Raw genomic sequence first — 16,258 nt, 5'->3', positions numbered from 1 at the left:
TCTGCAGAGAGCAAGTGTGAGTCTGGCACCATAGTAAGTATTCAGTCATCCAGAGCCTGTGTTCACAAATATTCTAAGAATGATCTTAGAGAGCTCCTTAATTAGATTAAAAGGTCTAACTAAGAATCTATTCTTAAGAATGATTAAGGACCAATCTTAGAGCATCTCTGAGCAAGGAAAGTACAACTTTTATCGTAGAGAGGAGGTGGGGCTTAAACTCATTACTAGGTGACACATTCTTTTGAAGACTGATTGTCAAAATATAATGTGAATTTAAAAATCTTTGACAGCGGAGAAATGTAATGGCACCAAATTATACGATTTCTTCTGCTATGGCAATTCGGCTCCATTTCTGTAATGTTAGCATATCTCTAAATGCAACAGGCACAGATGCTTTATAAATAAATTTTATCTTTACTAGGATTTTCTCTTTAATTGTAAGGGGAAATGCCCACATGTTGCAGAATTTCATCACTAGGAGCAATTATTCACAAAGATTTTACGTGAATAATGGTGTATTGTTTTTTAGAATTCAAATGATTGGAATAGAGAAGCTTTAGTTATTGAATTTTTTTGGTGAAAAACAAAAAATCATCAGACTGAACCTTCAGAATACCTGTGTTTTTATTTAGAATTAACAGACAAATTCAGCAGTAAATCAGTTTAACAAAGATTTCCATTTCCAGCACAAATTAAGCTGTAATCCAGAAGAAGGTAAAAAGCACCATACCTCCTAAAAGGTACTCTAATCTAAAACAGGAGTAAATATGAATAACCAATGTTTGCCTCTTAGCCCATAAGACAAGTGAAAGAAAAGTAACATTATGTTCCCCCGAATCCCTCCATTGAGTCTCTCTAACTGAGAATCATAAAGCAAGCTTAAAGACACCAAAGACTTTCTAGTGTAGTGTTGCACAGACAAGCTACCCTTCAACAAATATCTGCCCAGAAGTTAATTTGTAGCTTCTAGACGGCCTTATCACATCATTCTGCATTTCTGCATAGGAAAAAAAGCGATTTTCTTTTGTGTCTATTGTCACGAGAAGTATCCAAACAGGCCTTGCAGCAAATTTATTATGAATCAAAAATGGTAAAGTAAATAGTATTTAAAAATTACCTTGGATTTTTTTTTCTGGACATTGATGTATAATTGTTACATACAGTATAAGGATAATTTGGAAATAATTTTATGAATATAATTGTCTGTAAATGTCTGAAAACTAAGGAAGTTGAGGCAGTGTGCTTTAAATTGTTAAGATTTCTGTTGATCAGACTGGTAGGTAAAATGTCTAGTGTAGAATCGCATCATGTCCCAAATTGCATAGTTTGTATTGAAACAATGATAACAAGGTAATATCAAATTTAACAAGAGATTATTTTGACATCGATCCACACTTTCAAAAAAATTACTGCTGCAAAACTTTCAGCCTCTGGAACATCTTGCCCATGTGTGCTTTGCTCATTTATTATTTATGCAATTCTCCAGTTCTAATAAAAAGAAAAATAGAAATGTGTTAATTAATGAAACTTCTAGATCGAACAATTTTCAAGAGGCAGAAACATGTTTTACTTACTTCAACAAAACCAATGAGCTGAATGGCAACATCTCCATGAACTAAAATTGAAGAAACTTTCTCTAAAGGAATGCGATGCTTAAATGTGCAGTGGCGTATTCCGTTCACAATAACCTGTAAGACCATGGAAATGTTTTAATGTATATTTTGAATAATTTATGCAACAGACCTCATAACCTTTAGATTTAAATACAAAAGACTGACTGGTAAATATAAATAATCATAAAAACACACCAGATATTCCTCAGAGTTGAAGGCTACAATCATTTGGAAGGCTCCTCCCTTGGTGAAGGGTTTATCAGGGGCTATTTCAGGTTTGTCCCAGTTGCCATTTCTAAGACTGTTCAGAGTGGTATGTTGACCAATTTGAGGTTTGTAATGAAAAGCGATGTCGTTGTCAACAGAGAAATCTATTGTAAATCTGGAAGGAAAAACAAACATGTTTCAAATATCTAACTATCTAGTCTAAACTACAGTGTGTAAGGCAGAAAAACATGCATGTGAAGTTTTACTCTTCACTCTTCTGTGGTTGCAGTATGTGTACATCATTTTTATATTTCCATTAAACTCAGCATCAAACCATACCCTTTGCCATCTGGAAGAACAGTCCCTTGTAAGAACAAAGCCATATCTGTTTTACCCCCTCCTGGTATTTTACACCCATAGGGAACTGCCTGAAGACAGCACACATTAAAAAAACAAATTACTTTTGCCTGTTGTTATAGATTATGTCAGATGACTGAATTCTTCCTGCCATTTTGCGGCATTTGATTTCATCTTTTGTATTGTTTAACTTACTGGGTTGCTGATTGGTTGTGAAATCTGGAAAGGTGTGGATCCAAGCATTATGGAAACACTCTGTGGGACTGGGATTTTCTGAAGTTCCATAAAGAATGAAGAGGTACTCAAGCCCTGGAGATAAATGTAAAAAAAATTGCAGGTTCGTTGAAGTTTCAGCAGAAAAAATAATGAAAGTAAACATTAAACATATAATTAGTTTGCATCTATGCCATTAATGGGACAAAACTGTTAAACATACATATATATAAAACCAAACATGAGCATGAGCTGGGAAAGACATCTAGAGATTTCAAGTGTTGAAACTTTCTCTAAAGGTATGCGATGCTTAAACACACAATTCAGCAGTAAATCAGTTTAACCAAGATTTCCATTTCCAGCACAAATTAAGCTGTAATCCAGAAGAAGGTAAAAAGCACCATACCTCCTAAAAGGTACTCTAATCAAAAACAGGAGTAAATATGAATAACCAATGTTTGCCCCTTAGCCCATAAGACAAGTGTAAGAAAAGTAACATTATGTTCCCCCGAATCCCTCCTTTGAGCTTAAAAATATTAAAGCTTTTCTAGTGTAGTGTTGCACAGACAAGCTACCCTTCAACAAATATCTTCCCAGAAGTTAATTTGTAGCTTCTGGACAGCCTTATCACATCATTTTGCATTTCTGCATAAAAAAAAAAAAAAAAAAAAGATTTTTTTTGTCTCTATTGTTACGAGAAGTATCCAAACAGGCCTTGCAGCAAATTTATTATGAATCAAAATGGTAAAGTAAATGTCTTAACCTGAAACGGTATAGTATTTAAAAATTACCTTGGATTTTTGTTTTCTGGATATTGATGTATAATTGTTACATACAGTATAAGGATAATTAGGAAATTATTTTATGAATATAATTGTCTGTAAATGTCTGAAAACTAAGGAGGTGGAGACAGTGTGCTTTAAATTGTTAAGATTTCTGTTGATCAGACTGGTAGGTAAAATGTCTAGTGTAGAATCGCATCATGTCCCAAATTGTATAGTTTGTACAGAAACAATGATAACAAGGTAATATCAAATTTAACAAGAGATTATTTTGACATCGATCCACACTTTCAAAAAAATTATTGCTGCAAAACTTTCAGCCTCTGAAACATCTCGCTCATGTGTGCTTTGCTCATTAATTATTTATGCAAATCCCTAGTTTTAAATAACAGAAAAATAGAAATGTGTTAATTAATTGAACTACTAGATCGATCATTTTCAAGAGACAGAAACATGTTTTACTTACTTCAACAAAACCAATGAGCTGAATGGCAACATCTCCATGAACTAAAATTGAAGAAACTTTCTCTAAAGGAATGCGATGCTTAAATGTGCAGTGGCGTATTCCGTTCACAATAACCTGTAAGACCATGCAAATGTTTTAAAGTATATTTTGAATAATTTATGCAATAGAACTCATAACCTTTTGATTTAAATACAAAAAGACATGACTGGTAAATATAAATTATCATAAAAACACACCAGGTATTCCTCAGAGTTGAAGGCTACAATCATTTGGAAGGTTCCTCCTTTGGTGAAGGGTTTATCAGGGGCCATTTCAGGTTTGTCCCAGTTGCCATTTCTAAGGCTGTTCAGAGTGGTATGTTGACCAATTTGAGGTTTGTAATGAAAAGCGACGTCGTTGTCAACAGAGAAATCTATTGTAAATCTGGAAGGAAAAACAAACATGTTTCAAATATCTAACTATCTAGTCTAAACTACAGTGTGTAAGGCAGATAAAACATGCATGTGAAGTTTTACTCTTCACTCTTCTGTGGTTGCAGTATGTGTACATCATTTTTATATTTCCATTAAACAGCATCAAACCATACCCTTTGCCATCTGGAAGAACAGTCCCTTGTAAGAACAAAGCCATATCTGTTTTACTCCCTCCTGGTATTTTACATCCATAGGGAACTGCCTGAAGACAGCACACATTAAAAAAACAAATTACTTTTGCCTGTTGTTATAGATCATGTCAGATGACTGAATTCTTCCTGCCATTTTGCGGCATTTGATTTCATCTTTTGTATTGTTTAACTTACTGGGTTGCTGACTGGTTGTGAAATCTGGAAAGGTGTGGATCCAAGCATTATGGAAACACTCTGTGGGACTGGGATTTTCTGAAGTTCCATAAAGAATGAAGAGGTACTCAAGCCCTGGAGATAAATGTAAAAAAAATTGCAGGTTCGTTGAAGTTTCAGCAGAAAAAAATAATGAAAGTAAACATTAAACATATAATTAGTTTGCATCTATGCCATTAATGGGACAAAACTGTTAAACATACATATATATAAAACCAAACATGAGCATGAGCTGGGAAAGACATCTAGAGATTTCAAGTGTTGAAACTTTCTCTAAAGGTATGCGATGCTTAAACACACAATTCAGCAGTAAATCAGTTTAACAAAGATTTCCATTTCCAGCACAAATTAAGCTGTAATCCAGAAGAAGGTAAAAAGCACCATACATCCTAAAAGGTACTCTAATCTAAAACAGGAGTAAATATGTATAACCAATGTTTGCCCCTTAGCCCATAAGACAAGTGTAAGAAAAGTAACATTATGTTCCCCCGAATCCCTCCTTTGAGCTTAAAAATATTAAAGCTTTTCTAGTGTAGTGTTGCACAGACAAGCTACCCTTCAACAAATATCTTCCCAGAAGTTAATTTGTAGCTTCTGGACAGCCTTATCACATCATTCTGCATTTCTGCATAAAAAAAAAAAAAAAAAAGATTTTTTTTGTCTCCATTGTTACGAGAAGTATCCAAACAGGCCTTGCAGCAAATTTATTATGAATCAAAATGGTAAAGTAAATGTCTGAACCTGAAATGGTATAGTATTTAAAAATTACCTTGGATTTTTGTTTTCTGGACATTGATGTATAATTGTTACATACAGTATAAGGATAATTAGAAAATAATTTTATGAATATAATTGTCTGTAAATGTCTGAAAACTAAGGAGGTGGAGACAGTGTGCTTTAAATTGTTAAGATTTCTGTTGATCAGACTGGTAGGTAAAATGTCTAGTGTAGAATCGCATCATGTCCCAAATTGTATAGTTTGTACAGAAACAATGATAACAAGGTAATATCAAATTTAACAAGAGATTATTTTGACATCGATCCACACTTTCAAAAAAATTATTGCTGCAAAACTTTCAGCCTCTGAAACATCTCGCTCATGTGTGCTTTGCTCATTTTTTATTTATGCAAATCCCTAGTTTTAAATAACAGAAAAATAGAAATGTGTTAATTAATTGAACTACTAGATCGATCATTTTCAAGAGACAGAAACATGTTTTACTTACTTCAACAAAACCAATGAGCTGAATGGCAACATCTCCATGAACTAAAATTGCAGAAACTTTCTCTAAAGGAATGCGATGCTTAAATGTGCAGTGGCGTATTCCGTTCACAATAACCTGTAAGACCATGCAAATGTTTTAAAGTATATTTTGAATAATTTATGCAATAGAACTCATAACCTTTTGATTTAAATACAAAAAGACATGACTGGTAAATATAAATTATCATAAAAACACACCAGGTATTCCTCAGAGTTGAAGGCTACAATCATTTGGAAGGTTCCTCCTTTGGTGAAGGGTTTATCAGGGGCCATTTCAGGTTTTTCCCAATTTCCATTTCTAAGGCTGTTCAGAGTGGTATGTTGACCAATTTGAGGTTTGTAATGAAAAGCGACGTCGTTGTCAACAGAGAAATCTATTGTAAATCTGGAAGGAAAAACAAACATGTTTCAAATATCTAACTATCTAGTCTAAACTACAGTGTGTAAGGCAGATAAAACATGCATGTGAAGTTTTACTCTTCACTCTTTTGTGGTTGCAGTATGTGTACATCATTATTTATATTTCCATTAAACAGCATCAAACCATACCCTTTGCCATCTGGAAGAACAGTCCCTTGTAAGAACAAAGCCATATCTGTTTTACTCCCTCCTGGTATTTTACATCCATAGGGAACTGCCTGAAGACAGCACACATTAAAAAAACAAATTACTTTTGCCTGTTGTTATAGATCATGTCAGATGACTGGATTCTTCCTGCCATTTTGTGGCATTTGATTTCATCTTTTGTATTGTTTAACTTACTGGGTTGCTGATTGGTTGTGAAATCTGGAAAGGTGTGGATCCAAGCATTATGGATACACTCTGTGGGACTGGGATTTTCTGAAGTTCCATATAGAATGAAGAGGTACTCAAGCCCTGGAGATAAAAGTAAAAAAAATTGCAGGTTCGTTGAAGTTTCAGCAGAAAAAAATAATGAAAGTAAACATTAAACATATAATTAGTTTGCATCTATGCCATTAATGGGACAAAACTGTTAAACATACATATATATAAAACCAAACATGAGCATGAGCTGGGAAAGACATCTAGAGATTTCAAGTGTTGAAACTTTCTCTAAAGGTATGCGATGCTTAAACACACAATTCAGCAGTAAATCAGTTTAACGAAGATTTCCATTTCCAGCACAAATTAAGCTGTAATCCAGAAGAAGGTAAAAAGCACCATACATCCTAAAAGGTACTCTAATCAAAAACAGGAGTAAATATGTATAACCAATGTTTGCCCCTTAGCCCATAAGACAAGTGTAAGAAAAGTAACATTATGTTCCCCCGAATCCCTCCTTTGAGCTTAAAAATATTAAAGCTTTTCTAGTGTAGTGTTGCACAGACAAGCTACCCTTCAACAAATATCTTCCCAGAAGTTAATTTGTAGCTTCTGGACAGCCTTATCACATCATTCTGCATTTCTGCATAAAAAAAAAAAAAAAAAAAGATTTTTTTTGTCTCCATTGTTACGAGAAGTATCCAAACAGGCCTTGCAGCAAATTTATTATGAATCAAAATGGTAAAGTAAATGTCTGAACCTGAAATGGTATAGTATTTAAAAATTACCTTGGATTTTTGTTTTCTGGACATTGATGTATAATTGTTACATACAGTATAAGGATAATTAGAAAATAATTTTATGAATATAATTGTCTGTAAATGTCTGAAAACTAAGGAGGTGGAGACAGTGTGCTTTAAATTGTTAAGATTTCTGTTGATCAGACTGGTAGGTAAAATGTCTAGTGTAGAATCGCATCATGTCCCAAATTGTATAGTTTGTACAGAAACAATGATAACAAGGTAATATCAAATTTAACAAGAGATTATTTTGACATCGATCCACACTTTCAAAAAAATTATTGCTGCAAAACTTTCAGCCTCTGAAACATCTCGCTCATGTGTGCTTTGCTCATTTTTTATTTATGCAAATCCCTAGTTTTAAATAACAGAAAAATAGAAATGTGTTAATTAATTGAACTACTAGATCGATCATTTTCAAGAGACAGAAACATGTTTTACTTACTTCAACAAAACCAATGAGCTGAATGGCAACATCTCCATGAACTAAAATTGAAGAAACTTTCTCTAAAGGAATGCGATGCTTAAATATACAGTGGCGTATTCCGTTCACAATAACCTGTAAGACCATGCAAATGTTTTAAAGTATATTTTGAATAATTTATGCAATAGAACTCATAACCTTTTGATTTAAATACAAAAAGACGTGACTGGTAAATATAAATTATCATAAAAACACACCAGGTATTCCTCAGAGTTGAAGGCTACAATCATTTGGAAGGTTCCTCCCTTGGTGAAGGGTTTATCAGGGGCCATTTCCGGTTTGTCCCAATTTCCATTTCTAAGGCTGTTCAGAGTGGTATGTTGACCAATTTGAGGTTTGTAATGAAAAGCGACGTCGTTGTCAACAGAGAAATCTATTGTAAATCTGGAAGGAAAAACAAACATGTTTCAAATATCTAACTATCTAGTCTAAACTACAGTGTGTAAGGCAGATGAAACATGCATGTGAAGTTTTATTCTTCACTCTTCTGTGGTTGCAGTATGTGTACATCATTTTTATATTTCCATTAAACTCAGCATCAAACCATACCCTTTGCCATCTGGAAGAACAGTCCCTTGTAAGAACAAAGCCATATCTGTTTTACTCCCTCCTGGTATTTTACACCCATAGGGAACTGCCTGAAGACAGCACACATTAAAAAAACAAATTACTTTTGCCTGTTGTCATAGATCATGTCAGATGACTGAATTCTTCCTGCCATTTTGTGGCATTTGATTTCATCTTTTGTATTGTTTAACTTACTGGGTTGCTGACTGGTTGTGAAATCTGGAAAGGTGTGGATCCAAGCATTATGGATACACTCTGTGGGACTGGGATTTTCTGAAGTTCCATAAAGAATGAAGAGGTACTCAAGCCCTGGAGATAAAAGTAAAAAAAATTGCATGTTCGTTGAAGTTTCAGCAGAAAAAATAATGATATTAAACAGTAAACATATAATTAGTTTGCATCTATGCCATTAATGGGACAAAACTGTTAAACATACATATATATAAAACCAAACATGAGCATGAGCTGGGAAAGACATCTAGAGATTTCAAGTGTTGAAACTTTCTCTAAAGGTATGCGATGCTTAAACACACAATTCAGCAGTAAATCAGTTTAACAAAGATTTCCATTTCCAGCACAAATTAAGCTGTAATCCAGAAGAAGGTAAAAAGCACCATACCTCCTAAAAGGTACTCTAATCAAAAACAGGAGTAAATATGAATAACCAATGTTTGACCCTTAGCCCATAAGATAAGTGTAAGAAAAGTAACATTATGTTCCTCCGAATCCCTCCATTGAGTCTCTCTAACTGAGAATCATAAAGCAAGCTAAAAAATATTAAAGCTTTTCTAGTGTAGTGTTGCACAGACAAGCTACTCTTCAACAAATATCTGCCCGGAAGGTAATTTGTAGCTTATGGACGGCCTTATCACAACATTCTGCATTTCTGCATAGGATTTTTTTTTTTTTTTTTATTGTCTCCATTGTCACGAGAAGTATCCAAAAAGGCCTCGCAGTAAATTTATTATGAATCAAAAAAGGTAAAGTAAATATCTGAACCTGAGATGTTATTGTATAATTGTTACATGTAAGTGTAATTAGCAAATAATTTTATGATTATAATTGTCTGTAAATGTCCAGAAAATAAAAATCCAAGGTAATTTTTAAATACTATAACATCTCATGTTCAGATATTTACTTTACGATTTTTGATTCAAAATAAATTTGCTGCGAGGCCTGTCTACCTCAGAGCCTCAAATAGGGATCGCGTCATGTCCCAAATTGTATAGTTTGTACAAAAACAATGATAACAAGGTAATATCAAATTTCACAAGAGATTATTTTGACATCGATCCACACTTTCAAAAAAATTATTGCTGCAAAACTTTCAGCCTCTGGAACATCTCGCCCATGTGTGCTTTGCTCATTTATTATTTATGCAATTCCCTAGTTTTAATAAAAAGAAAAATAGAAATGTGCTAATTAATGAAACTACCAGATTGAACATTTTCAAGAGACAAACATGTTTTACTTACTTCAACAAAACCAATGAGCTGAATGGCAACATCTCCATGAACTAAAATTGCAGAAACTTTCTCTAAAGGAATGCGATGCTTAAATGTGCAGTGGCGTATTCCATTCACAATAACCTGTAAGACCATGGAAATGTTTTAAAGTATATTTTGAATAAATTATGCAATAGACCTCATAACCTTTTGATTTAAATACAATAAAACTGACTGGTAAATTGAAATTATCCTAAAAACACACCAGATATTCCTCAGAGTTGAAGGCTACAATCATTTGGAAGGTTCCTCCCTTGGTGAAGGGTTTATCAGGGGCCATTTCAGGTTTGTCCCAGTTGCCATTTCTAAGGCTGTTCAGAGTGGTATGTTGACCAATTTGAGGTTTGTAATGAAAAGCGACGTCGTTGTCAACAGAGAAATCTATTGTAAATCTGGAAGGAAAAACAAACATGTTTCAAATATCTAACAATCTAGGCTAAACTACAGTGTGTAAGGCAGAAAAAAACATGCATGTGAAGTTTTACTCTTCACTCTTCTGTGGTTGCAGTATGTGTACATCATTTTTATATTTCCATTAAACTTAGCATCAAACCATACCCTTTGCCATCTGGAAGAACAGTCCCTTGTAAGAACAAAGCCATATCTGTTTTACTCCCTCCTGGTATTTTACACCCATAGGGAACTGCCTGAAGACAGCACACATTAAAAAAACAAATTACTTTTGCCTGTTGTTATAGATTATGTCAGATGACTGAATTCTTCCTGCCATTTTGTGGCATTTGTTTTCATTCATTCATTCATTTTCTACCGCTTATCCGAACTTCTCGGGTCACGGGGAGCCTGTGCCTATCTCAGGCGTCATCGGGCATCGAGGCAGGATACACCCTGGACGGAGTGCCAACCCATCACAGGGCACACACACTCTCATTCACTCACATAATCACAAACTATGGACAATTTTCCAGAGATGCCAATCAACCTTCCATGCATTTCTTTGGACTGGGGGAGGAAACCGGAGTACCTGGAAGAAACCCCCGAGGCACGGGGAGAACATGCAAACTCCACACACACAAGGCGGAGGTGGGAATCGAACCCCCAACCCTGGAGGTGTGAGGCGAATGTGCTAACCACTAAACCACCGTGCCCCCCTGCATTTGTTTTCATCTTTTGTATTGTTTAACTTACTGGGTTGCTGATTGGTTGTGAAATCTGGAAAGGTGTGGATCCAAGCATTATGGATACACTCTGTGGGACTGGGATTTTCTGAAGTTCTGTAAAGAATGAAGAACTACTCCAGCCCTGGAAATAAAATGAAAAAAATTAGCAAGTTCTTTAAGTTTCAGCAAAAAAACAAACAAACAAACAAAAAAAAAACAATTACCATGTAAATATTTTGCATCTATGATATTAATGTGACAAAACTGTTAAACATACATATAAAAAGCCAAACATGAGCTTGGAAAGACCTCCAGGGATTTCCAGTGTTGAAACTTTCTCTAAAGGTATCCGATGCTTAAACACACAATGCCTTAATCCATTCACATAGACCTGCAGAAAGGAGGAAAAAACAGTTACTGTTGTTCTTTTTTTTAAATCAGTATCTGTAGATTAGCAAATAAATTACCTCATAACCCTCAGAGTTGAAGGCTACAATCATTTGGAAGTCTCCTCCCTTGGTGAAGGGTTGATCAGGTACTTTTTCCTCTTTATCCCACTTTCCATTACTGCAGCTATTCAGGGCGGTACAATCACCAATGCGAGGATTGAAATGAAAAGCGATGTCATCACCAGCAGACGGCCCCGTTTTGAAATTAATTGCAAAGCTGTTGAGAAAAAGAAACGTTTCAAATGTCTCTTCTAAACTACAGTGTGTAAGACAAACAAAACATGCATGTGCTCACTATTCAAAGATTTAACTCTTCACTCTTTTGTGGTTGGAGTATGTGTACATTATGATTTCTATGTTTCAAATCACTGGAGCATCAAACCTTACTTTTTGGTATCTGGAAGAACAGTCCCTTGGAAGAATACAGCCATATCTTGTTTAATCCCTCCTGGTATTTTACCCACATAGGGGAATTTCTGGAGAGAGCAGGTATGAAAAACATTTATGACTTTAACTTGATGTTATAGTGTTGGTTGACTTTAAATGGTTTTTCCTTCCATCCAGATTTTGCTTTCATCTCATGCATTCAACTTACTGGGTTGCTGATTGGTTGTGAAATCTGGATAGGTGAGGATCCAAACATTGTGGATACATTCTGTGTGATCGGCATTTTCTGAAGTTCTGTAAAGAATGAAGAAGTACTCCAGCCCTGTAGTTAAAAAAAATAGCAGGTTCTTTATGTTTCAGCAGGAAAATATAATAATGAACAATTACCATATAAGTGGTTTGCATCTATGCCATTAATGGGACAAAAATGGTAAACATACATATAAAAAGCCAAACATGAGCTTGGAAAAACCTCCAGGGATTTCAAGTGTAGAAACTTTCTCTAAAGGTATGCGATGCTTAAACACATAATGCATTATTCCATTCACATAGACCTGCAGAAAGGAGGAAAAAACAGTTAATTTTGTTCCTTTATTTAAATGAATATCTGTAGATTAGCAAATAAATTACCTCATAACCCTTAGAGTTGAAGGCTACAATCATTTGGAAGTCTCCTCCCTTGGTAAAGGGTTGATCAGGTGCCTTTTCCTCTTTATCCCACTTTCCATTACTGCAGCTATTCAGGGCGGTACAATCACCAATGCGAGGATTGAAATGAAAAGCGATGTCATCACCAGCAGACGGCCCCGTTTTGAAATTAATTGCAAAGCTGTTGAGAAAACAAACCTTTCAAATTTCTCTTCTAAACTACAGTGTGCAAGACAAACAAAACATGCATGTGCTCACTATTCAAAGATTTAACTCTTCACTCTTTTGTGGTTGGAGTATGTGTACATTATGATTTCTATATTTCAAATCACTGGAGCATCAAACCTTACGTTTTGACATCTGGAAGAACAGTCCCTTGGAAGAATACAGCCATATCTTGTTTAATCCCTCCTGGTATTTTACCCACATAGGGAAATGTCTGGAGAGAGCAGGTATGAAAAACATTTATGACTTTAACTTTTTGCTATAGTGTTGGTTGACTGTAAATGGTTTTTCCTTCCATCCAGATTTTGCTTTCATCTCATGTATTCAACTTACTGGGTTGCTAATTGGTTGTGAAATATGGATAGGTGAAGATCCAAACATTGTGGATACACTCTGTGTGATCGGCATTTTGTGAAGTTCTGTAAAGAATGAAGAAGTACTCCAGCCCTGTAGTTAAAAGAAATAGCAGGTTCTTTAAGTTTCAGCAGGAAAATATAATAATGAACAATTACCATATAAATTGTTTGAATCTATGCTATTAATGGGACAAAACTGTTAAACATACATATAAAAAGCCAAACATGAGCTTTGAAAGACCTCCAGGGATTTCAATTGTTGAAACTTTCTCTAAAGGTATGCGATGATTAAACACATAATGCATTATTCCATTCACATAGACCTGCAGAAAGGAGGAAAAAAAACAGTTAATTTTGTTCCTTTATTTAAATGAATATTTGTAGATTAGCAAATAAATTACCTCATAACCCTTAGAGTTAAAGGCTACAATCATTTGGAAGTCTCCTCCCTTGGTGAAGGGTTGATCAGGTGCCTTTTCCTCTTTATCCCACTTTCCATTACTGCAGCTATTCAGGGCGGTACAATCACCAATGCGAGGATTGAAATGAAAAGCGATGTCATCACCAGCAGACGGCCCCGTTTTGAAATTTATTGCAAAGCTGTTGAGAAAAAGAAACGTTTCAAATGTCTCTTCTAAACTACAGTGTGTAAGACAAACAAAACATGCATGTGCTCACTATTCAATGATTTAACTATTCACTCTTTTGTGGTTGGAGTATGTGTACATTATGATTTCTATATTTCAAATCAACTGGGCATCAAACCTTACGTTTTGGCATCTGGAAGAACAGTCCCTTGGAAGAATACAGCCATATCTTGATTAATCCCTCCTGGTATTTTACCCACATAGGGAAATTTCTGGAGAGAGCAGGTATGAAAAACATTTATGACTTTAACTTTTTGTTATAGTGTTGGTTGACTTTAAAGGGTATTTCCTTCCATCCAGCTTTTGCTTTCATCTCATGTATTCAACTTACTGGGTTGCTGATTGGTTGTGAAATCTGGAAAGGTGTGGATCCAAACATTGTGGATACACTCTGTGTGATCGGCATTTTCTGAAGTTCTGTAAAGAATGAAGAAGTACTCCAGCCCTGGAAATAAAATGAAAAAAATTATCAAGTTCTTTGAGTTTCAGCAGAAAAAAATAATAATGAACAATTACCATATAAGTAGTTTGTATCTATGCCATTAATGGGATAAAAGTGGTAAACATACATATAAATAGCCAAACATGAGCTTGGAAAGACCTCCAGGGATTTCAATTGTTGAAACTTTCTCTAAAGGTATGCGATGATTAAACACATAATGCATTATTCCATTCACATAGACCTGCAGAAAGGAGGAAAAAAAACAGTTAATGTTGTTCCTTTATTTAAAGGAATATCTATAGATTAGCAAATAACTTACCTCATAACCCTTAGAGTTGAAGGCTACAATCATTTGGAAGTCTCCTCCCTTGGTAAAGGGTTGATCAGGTGCCTTTTCCTCTTTATCCCACTTTCCATTACTGCAGCTATTCAGGGCGGTACAATCACCAATGCGAGGATTGAAATGAAAAGCGATGTCATCACCAGCAGACGGCCCCGTTTTGAAATTAATTGCAAAGCTGTTGAGAAAACAAACCTTTCAAATTTCTCTTCTAAACTACAGTGTGCAAGACAAACAAAACATGCATGTGCTCACTATTCAAAGATTTAACTCTTCACTCTTTTGTGGTTGGAGTATGTGTACATTATGATTTCTATATTTCAAATCACTGGAGCATCAAACCTTACGTTTTGGCATCTGGAAGAACAGTCCCTTGGAAGAATACAGCCATATCTTGTTTAATCCCTCCTGGTATTTTACCCACATAGGGAAATGTCTGGAGAGAGCAGGTATGAAAAACATTTATGACTTTAACTTTTTGTTATAGTGTTGGTTGACTGTAAATGGTTTTTCCTTCCATCCAGATTTTGCTTTCATCTCATGTATTCAACTTACTGGGTTGCTAATTGGTTGTGAAATATGGATAGGTGAAGATCCAAACATTGTGGATACACTCTGTGTGATCGGCATTTTGTGAAGTTCTGTAAAGAATGAAGAAGTACTCCAGCCCTGTAGTTAAAAGAAATAGCAGGTTCTTTAAGTTTCAGCAGAAAAATATAATAATGAACAATTACCATATAAATTGTTTGAATCTATGCTATTAATGGGACAAAACTGTTAAACATACATATAAAAAGCCAAACATGAGCTTTGAAAGACCTCCAGGGATTTCAATTGTTGAAACTTTCTCTAAAGGTATGCGATGATTAAACACATAATGCATTATTCCATTCACATAGACCTGCAGAAAGGAGGAAAAAAAACAGTTAATTTTGTTCCTTTATTTAAATGAATATTTGTAGATTAGCAAATAAATTACCTCATAACCCTTAGAGTTGAAGGCTACAATCATTTGGAAGTCTCCTCCCTTGGTGAAGGGTTGATCAGGTGCCTTTTCCTCTTTATCCCACTTTCCATTACTGCAGCTATTCAGGGCGGTACAATCACCAATGCGAGGATTGAAATGAAAAGCGATGTCATCACCAGCAGACGGCCCCGTTTTGAAATTTATTGCAAAGCTGTTGAGAAAAAGAAACGTTTCAAATGTCTCTTCTAAACTACAGTGTGTAAGACAAACAAAACATGCATGTGCTCACTATTCAATGATTTAACTCTTCACTCTTTTGTGGTTGGAGTATGTGTACATTATGATTTCTATATTTCAAATCAACTGGGCATCAAACCTTACGTTTTGGCATCTGGAAGAACAGTCCCTTGGAAGAATACAGCCATATCTTGTTTAATCCCTCCTGGGATTTTACCCACATAGGGAAATGTCTGGAGAGAGCAGGTATGAAAAACATTTATGGATTTAACTTTTTGTTATAGTGTTGGTTGACTTTAAATGGTATTTCCTTCCATCCAGCTTTTGCTTTAATCTCAAGTATTGTTCAACTTACTGGGTTGCTAATTGGTTGTGAAATCTGGAAAGGTGTGGATCCAAACATTGTGGATACACTCTGTGTGATTGGCATTTTCTGAAGTTCTGTAAAGAATGAAGAAGTACTCCAGCCCTGGAAATGAGATGAAAAGAATTAGCAAGTTCCATAAATTTCAGCAGAAAAAAATAATAATGAACAATTACCATATAAGTAGTTTGTATCTATG

The 16,258-nt window shown here is 35.0% G+C and overlaps 1 protein-coding gene across 11 annotated transcripts in view; it reads right to left on the bottom strand.

The window, feature by feature from the left end:
* Positions 1-606: 606 nt before the first annotated feature.
* Positions 607-16,258, bottom strand: part of LOC113650788 — a 32,533-nt gene continuing 16,881 nt past the window's right edge. For 7 of the 11 annotated variants that reach the window (XM_047822624.1, XM_047822629.1, XM_047822631.1 and 4 more), the window contains 41 exons: positions 16,051-16,164; positions 15,840-15,928; positions 15,471-15,669; positions 15,279-15,392; positions 15,047-15,160; positions 14,839-14,927; positions 14,471-14,669; positions 14,279-14,392; positions 14,041-14,154; positions 13,833-13,921; positions 13,464-13,662; positions 13,272-13,385; positions 13,040-13,153; positions 12,832-12,920; positions 12,464-12,662; positions 12,274-12,387; positions 12,042-12,155; positions 11,834-11,922; positions 11,465-11,663; positions 11,275-11,388; positions 11,026-11,139; positions 10,438-10,526; positions 10,085-10,271; positions 9,850-9,963; positions 8,570-8,683; positions 8,357-8,445; positions 8,005-8,191; positions 7,769-7,882; positions 6,503-6,616; positions 6,290-6,378; positions 5,939-6,125; positions 5,703-5,816; positions 4,438-4,551; positions 4,225-4,313; positions 3,875-4,061; positions 3,639-3,752; positions 2,373-2,486; positions 2,160-2,248; positions 1,809-1,995; positions 1,575-1,688; positions 607-1,488 (listed from right to left, as the gene is read on the bottom strand). In XM_047822624.1, the coding sequence (XP_047678580.1) occupies positions 1,471-1,488; positions 1,575-1,688; positions 1,809-1,995; positions 2,160-2,248; positions 2,373-2,486; positions 3,639-3,752; positions 3,875-4,061; positions 4,225-4,313; positions 4,438-4,551; positions 5,703-5,816; positions 5,939-6,125; positions 6,290-6,378; positions 6,503-6,616; positions 7,769-7,882; positions 8,005-8,191; positions 8,357-8,445; positions 8,570-8,683; positions 9,850-9,963; positions 10,085-10,271; positions 10,438-10,526; positions 11,026-11,139; positions 11,275-11,388; positions 11,465-11,663; positions 11,834-11,922; positions 12,042-12,155; positions 12,274-12,387; positions 12,464-12,662; positions 12,832-12,920; positions 13,040-13,153; positions 13,272-13,385; positions 13,464-13,662; positions 13,833-13,921; positions 14,041-14,154; positions 14,279-14,392; positions 14,471-14,669; positions 14,839-14,927; positions 15,047-15,160; positions 15,279-15,392; positions 15,471-15,669; positions 15,840-15,928; positions 16,051-16,164 (5,118 nt within the window). In that variant the 3' untranslated portion in view covers positions 607-1,470. The remainder of the gene's footprint in view (positions 1,489-1,574; positions 1,689-1,808; positions 1,996-2,159; positions 2,249-2,372; positions 2,487-3,638; positions 3,753-3,874; positions 4,062-4,224; positions 4,314-4,437; positions 4,552-5,702; positions 5,817-5,938; positions 6,126-6,289; positions 6,379-6,502; positions 6,617-7,768; positions 7,883-8,004; positions 8,192-8,356; positions 8,446-8,569; positions 8,684-9,849; positions 9,964-10,084; positions 10,272-10,437; positions 10,527-11,025; positions 11,140-11,274; positions 11,389-11,464; positions 11,664-11,833; positions 11,923-12,041; positions 12,156-12,273; positions 12,388-12,463; positions 12,663-12,831; positions 12,921-13,039; positions 13,154-13,271; positions 13,386-13,463; positions 13,663-13,832; positions 13,922-14,040; positions 14,155-14,278; positions 14,393-14,470; positions 14,670-14,838; positions 14,928-15,046; positions 15,161-15,278; positions 15,393-15,470; positions 15,670-15,839; positions 15,929-16,050; positions 16,165-16,258) is intronic. The other 4 variants (XM_047822628.1, XM_047822632.1, XM_047822633.1 and 1 more) reach the window with 4 other exon arrangements.

The sequence above is a fragment of the Tachysurus fulvidraco genome, chromosome 13 (genome assembly GCF_022655615.1).
Source record: "Tachysurus fulvidraco isolate hzauxx_2018 chromosome 13, HZAU_PFXX_2.0, whole genome shotgun sequence".
Taxonomy (NCBI): Eukaryota; Metazoa; Chordata; class Actinopteri; order Siluriformes; family Bagridae; genus Tachysurus; species Tachysurus fulvidraco.
Note: the sequence above shows the minus strand (reverse complement) of the source record. Positions and strands in the feature narration are given on the sequence as shown.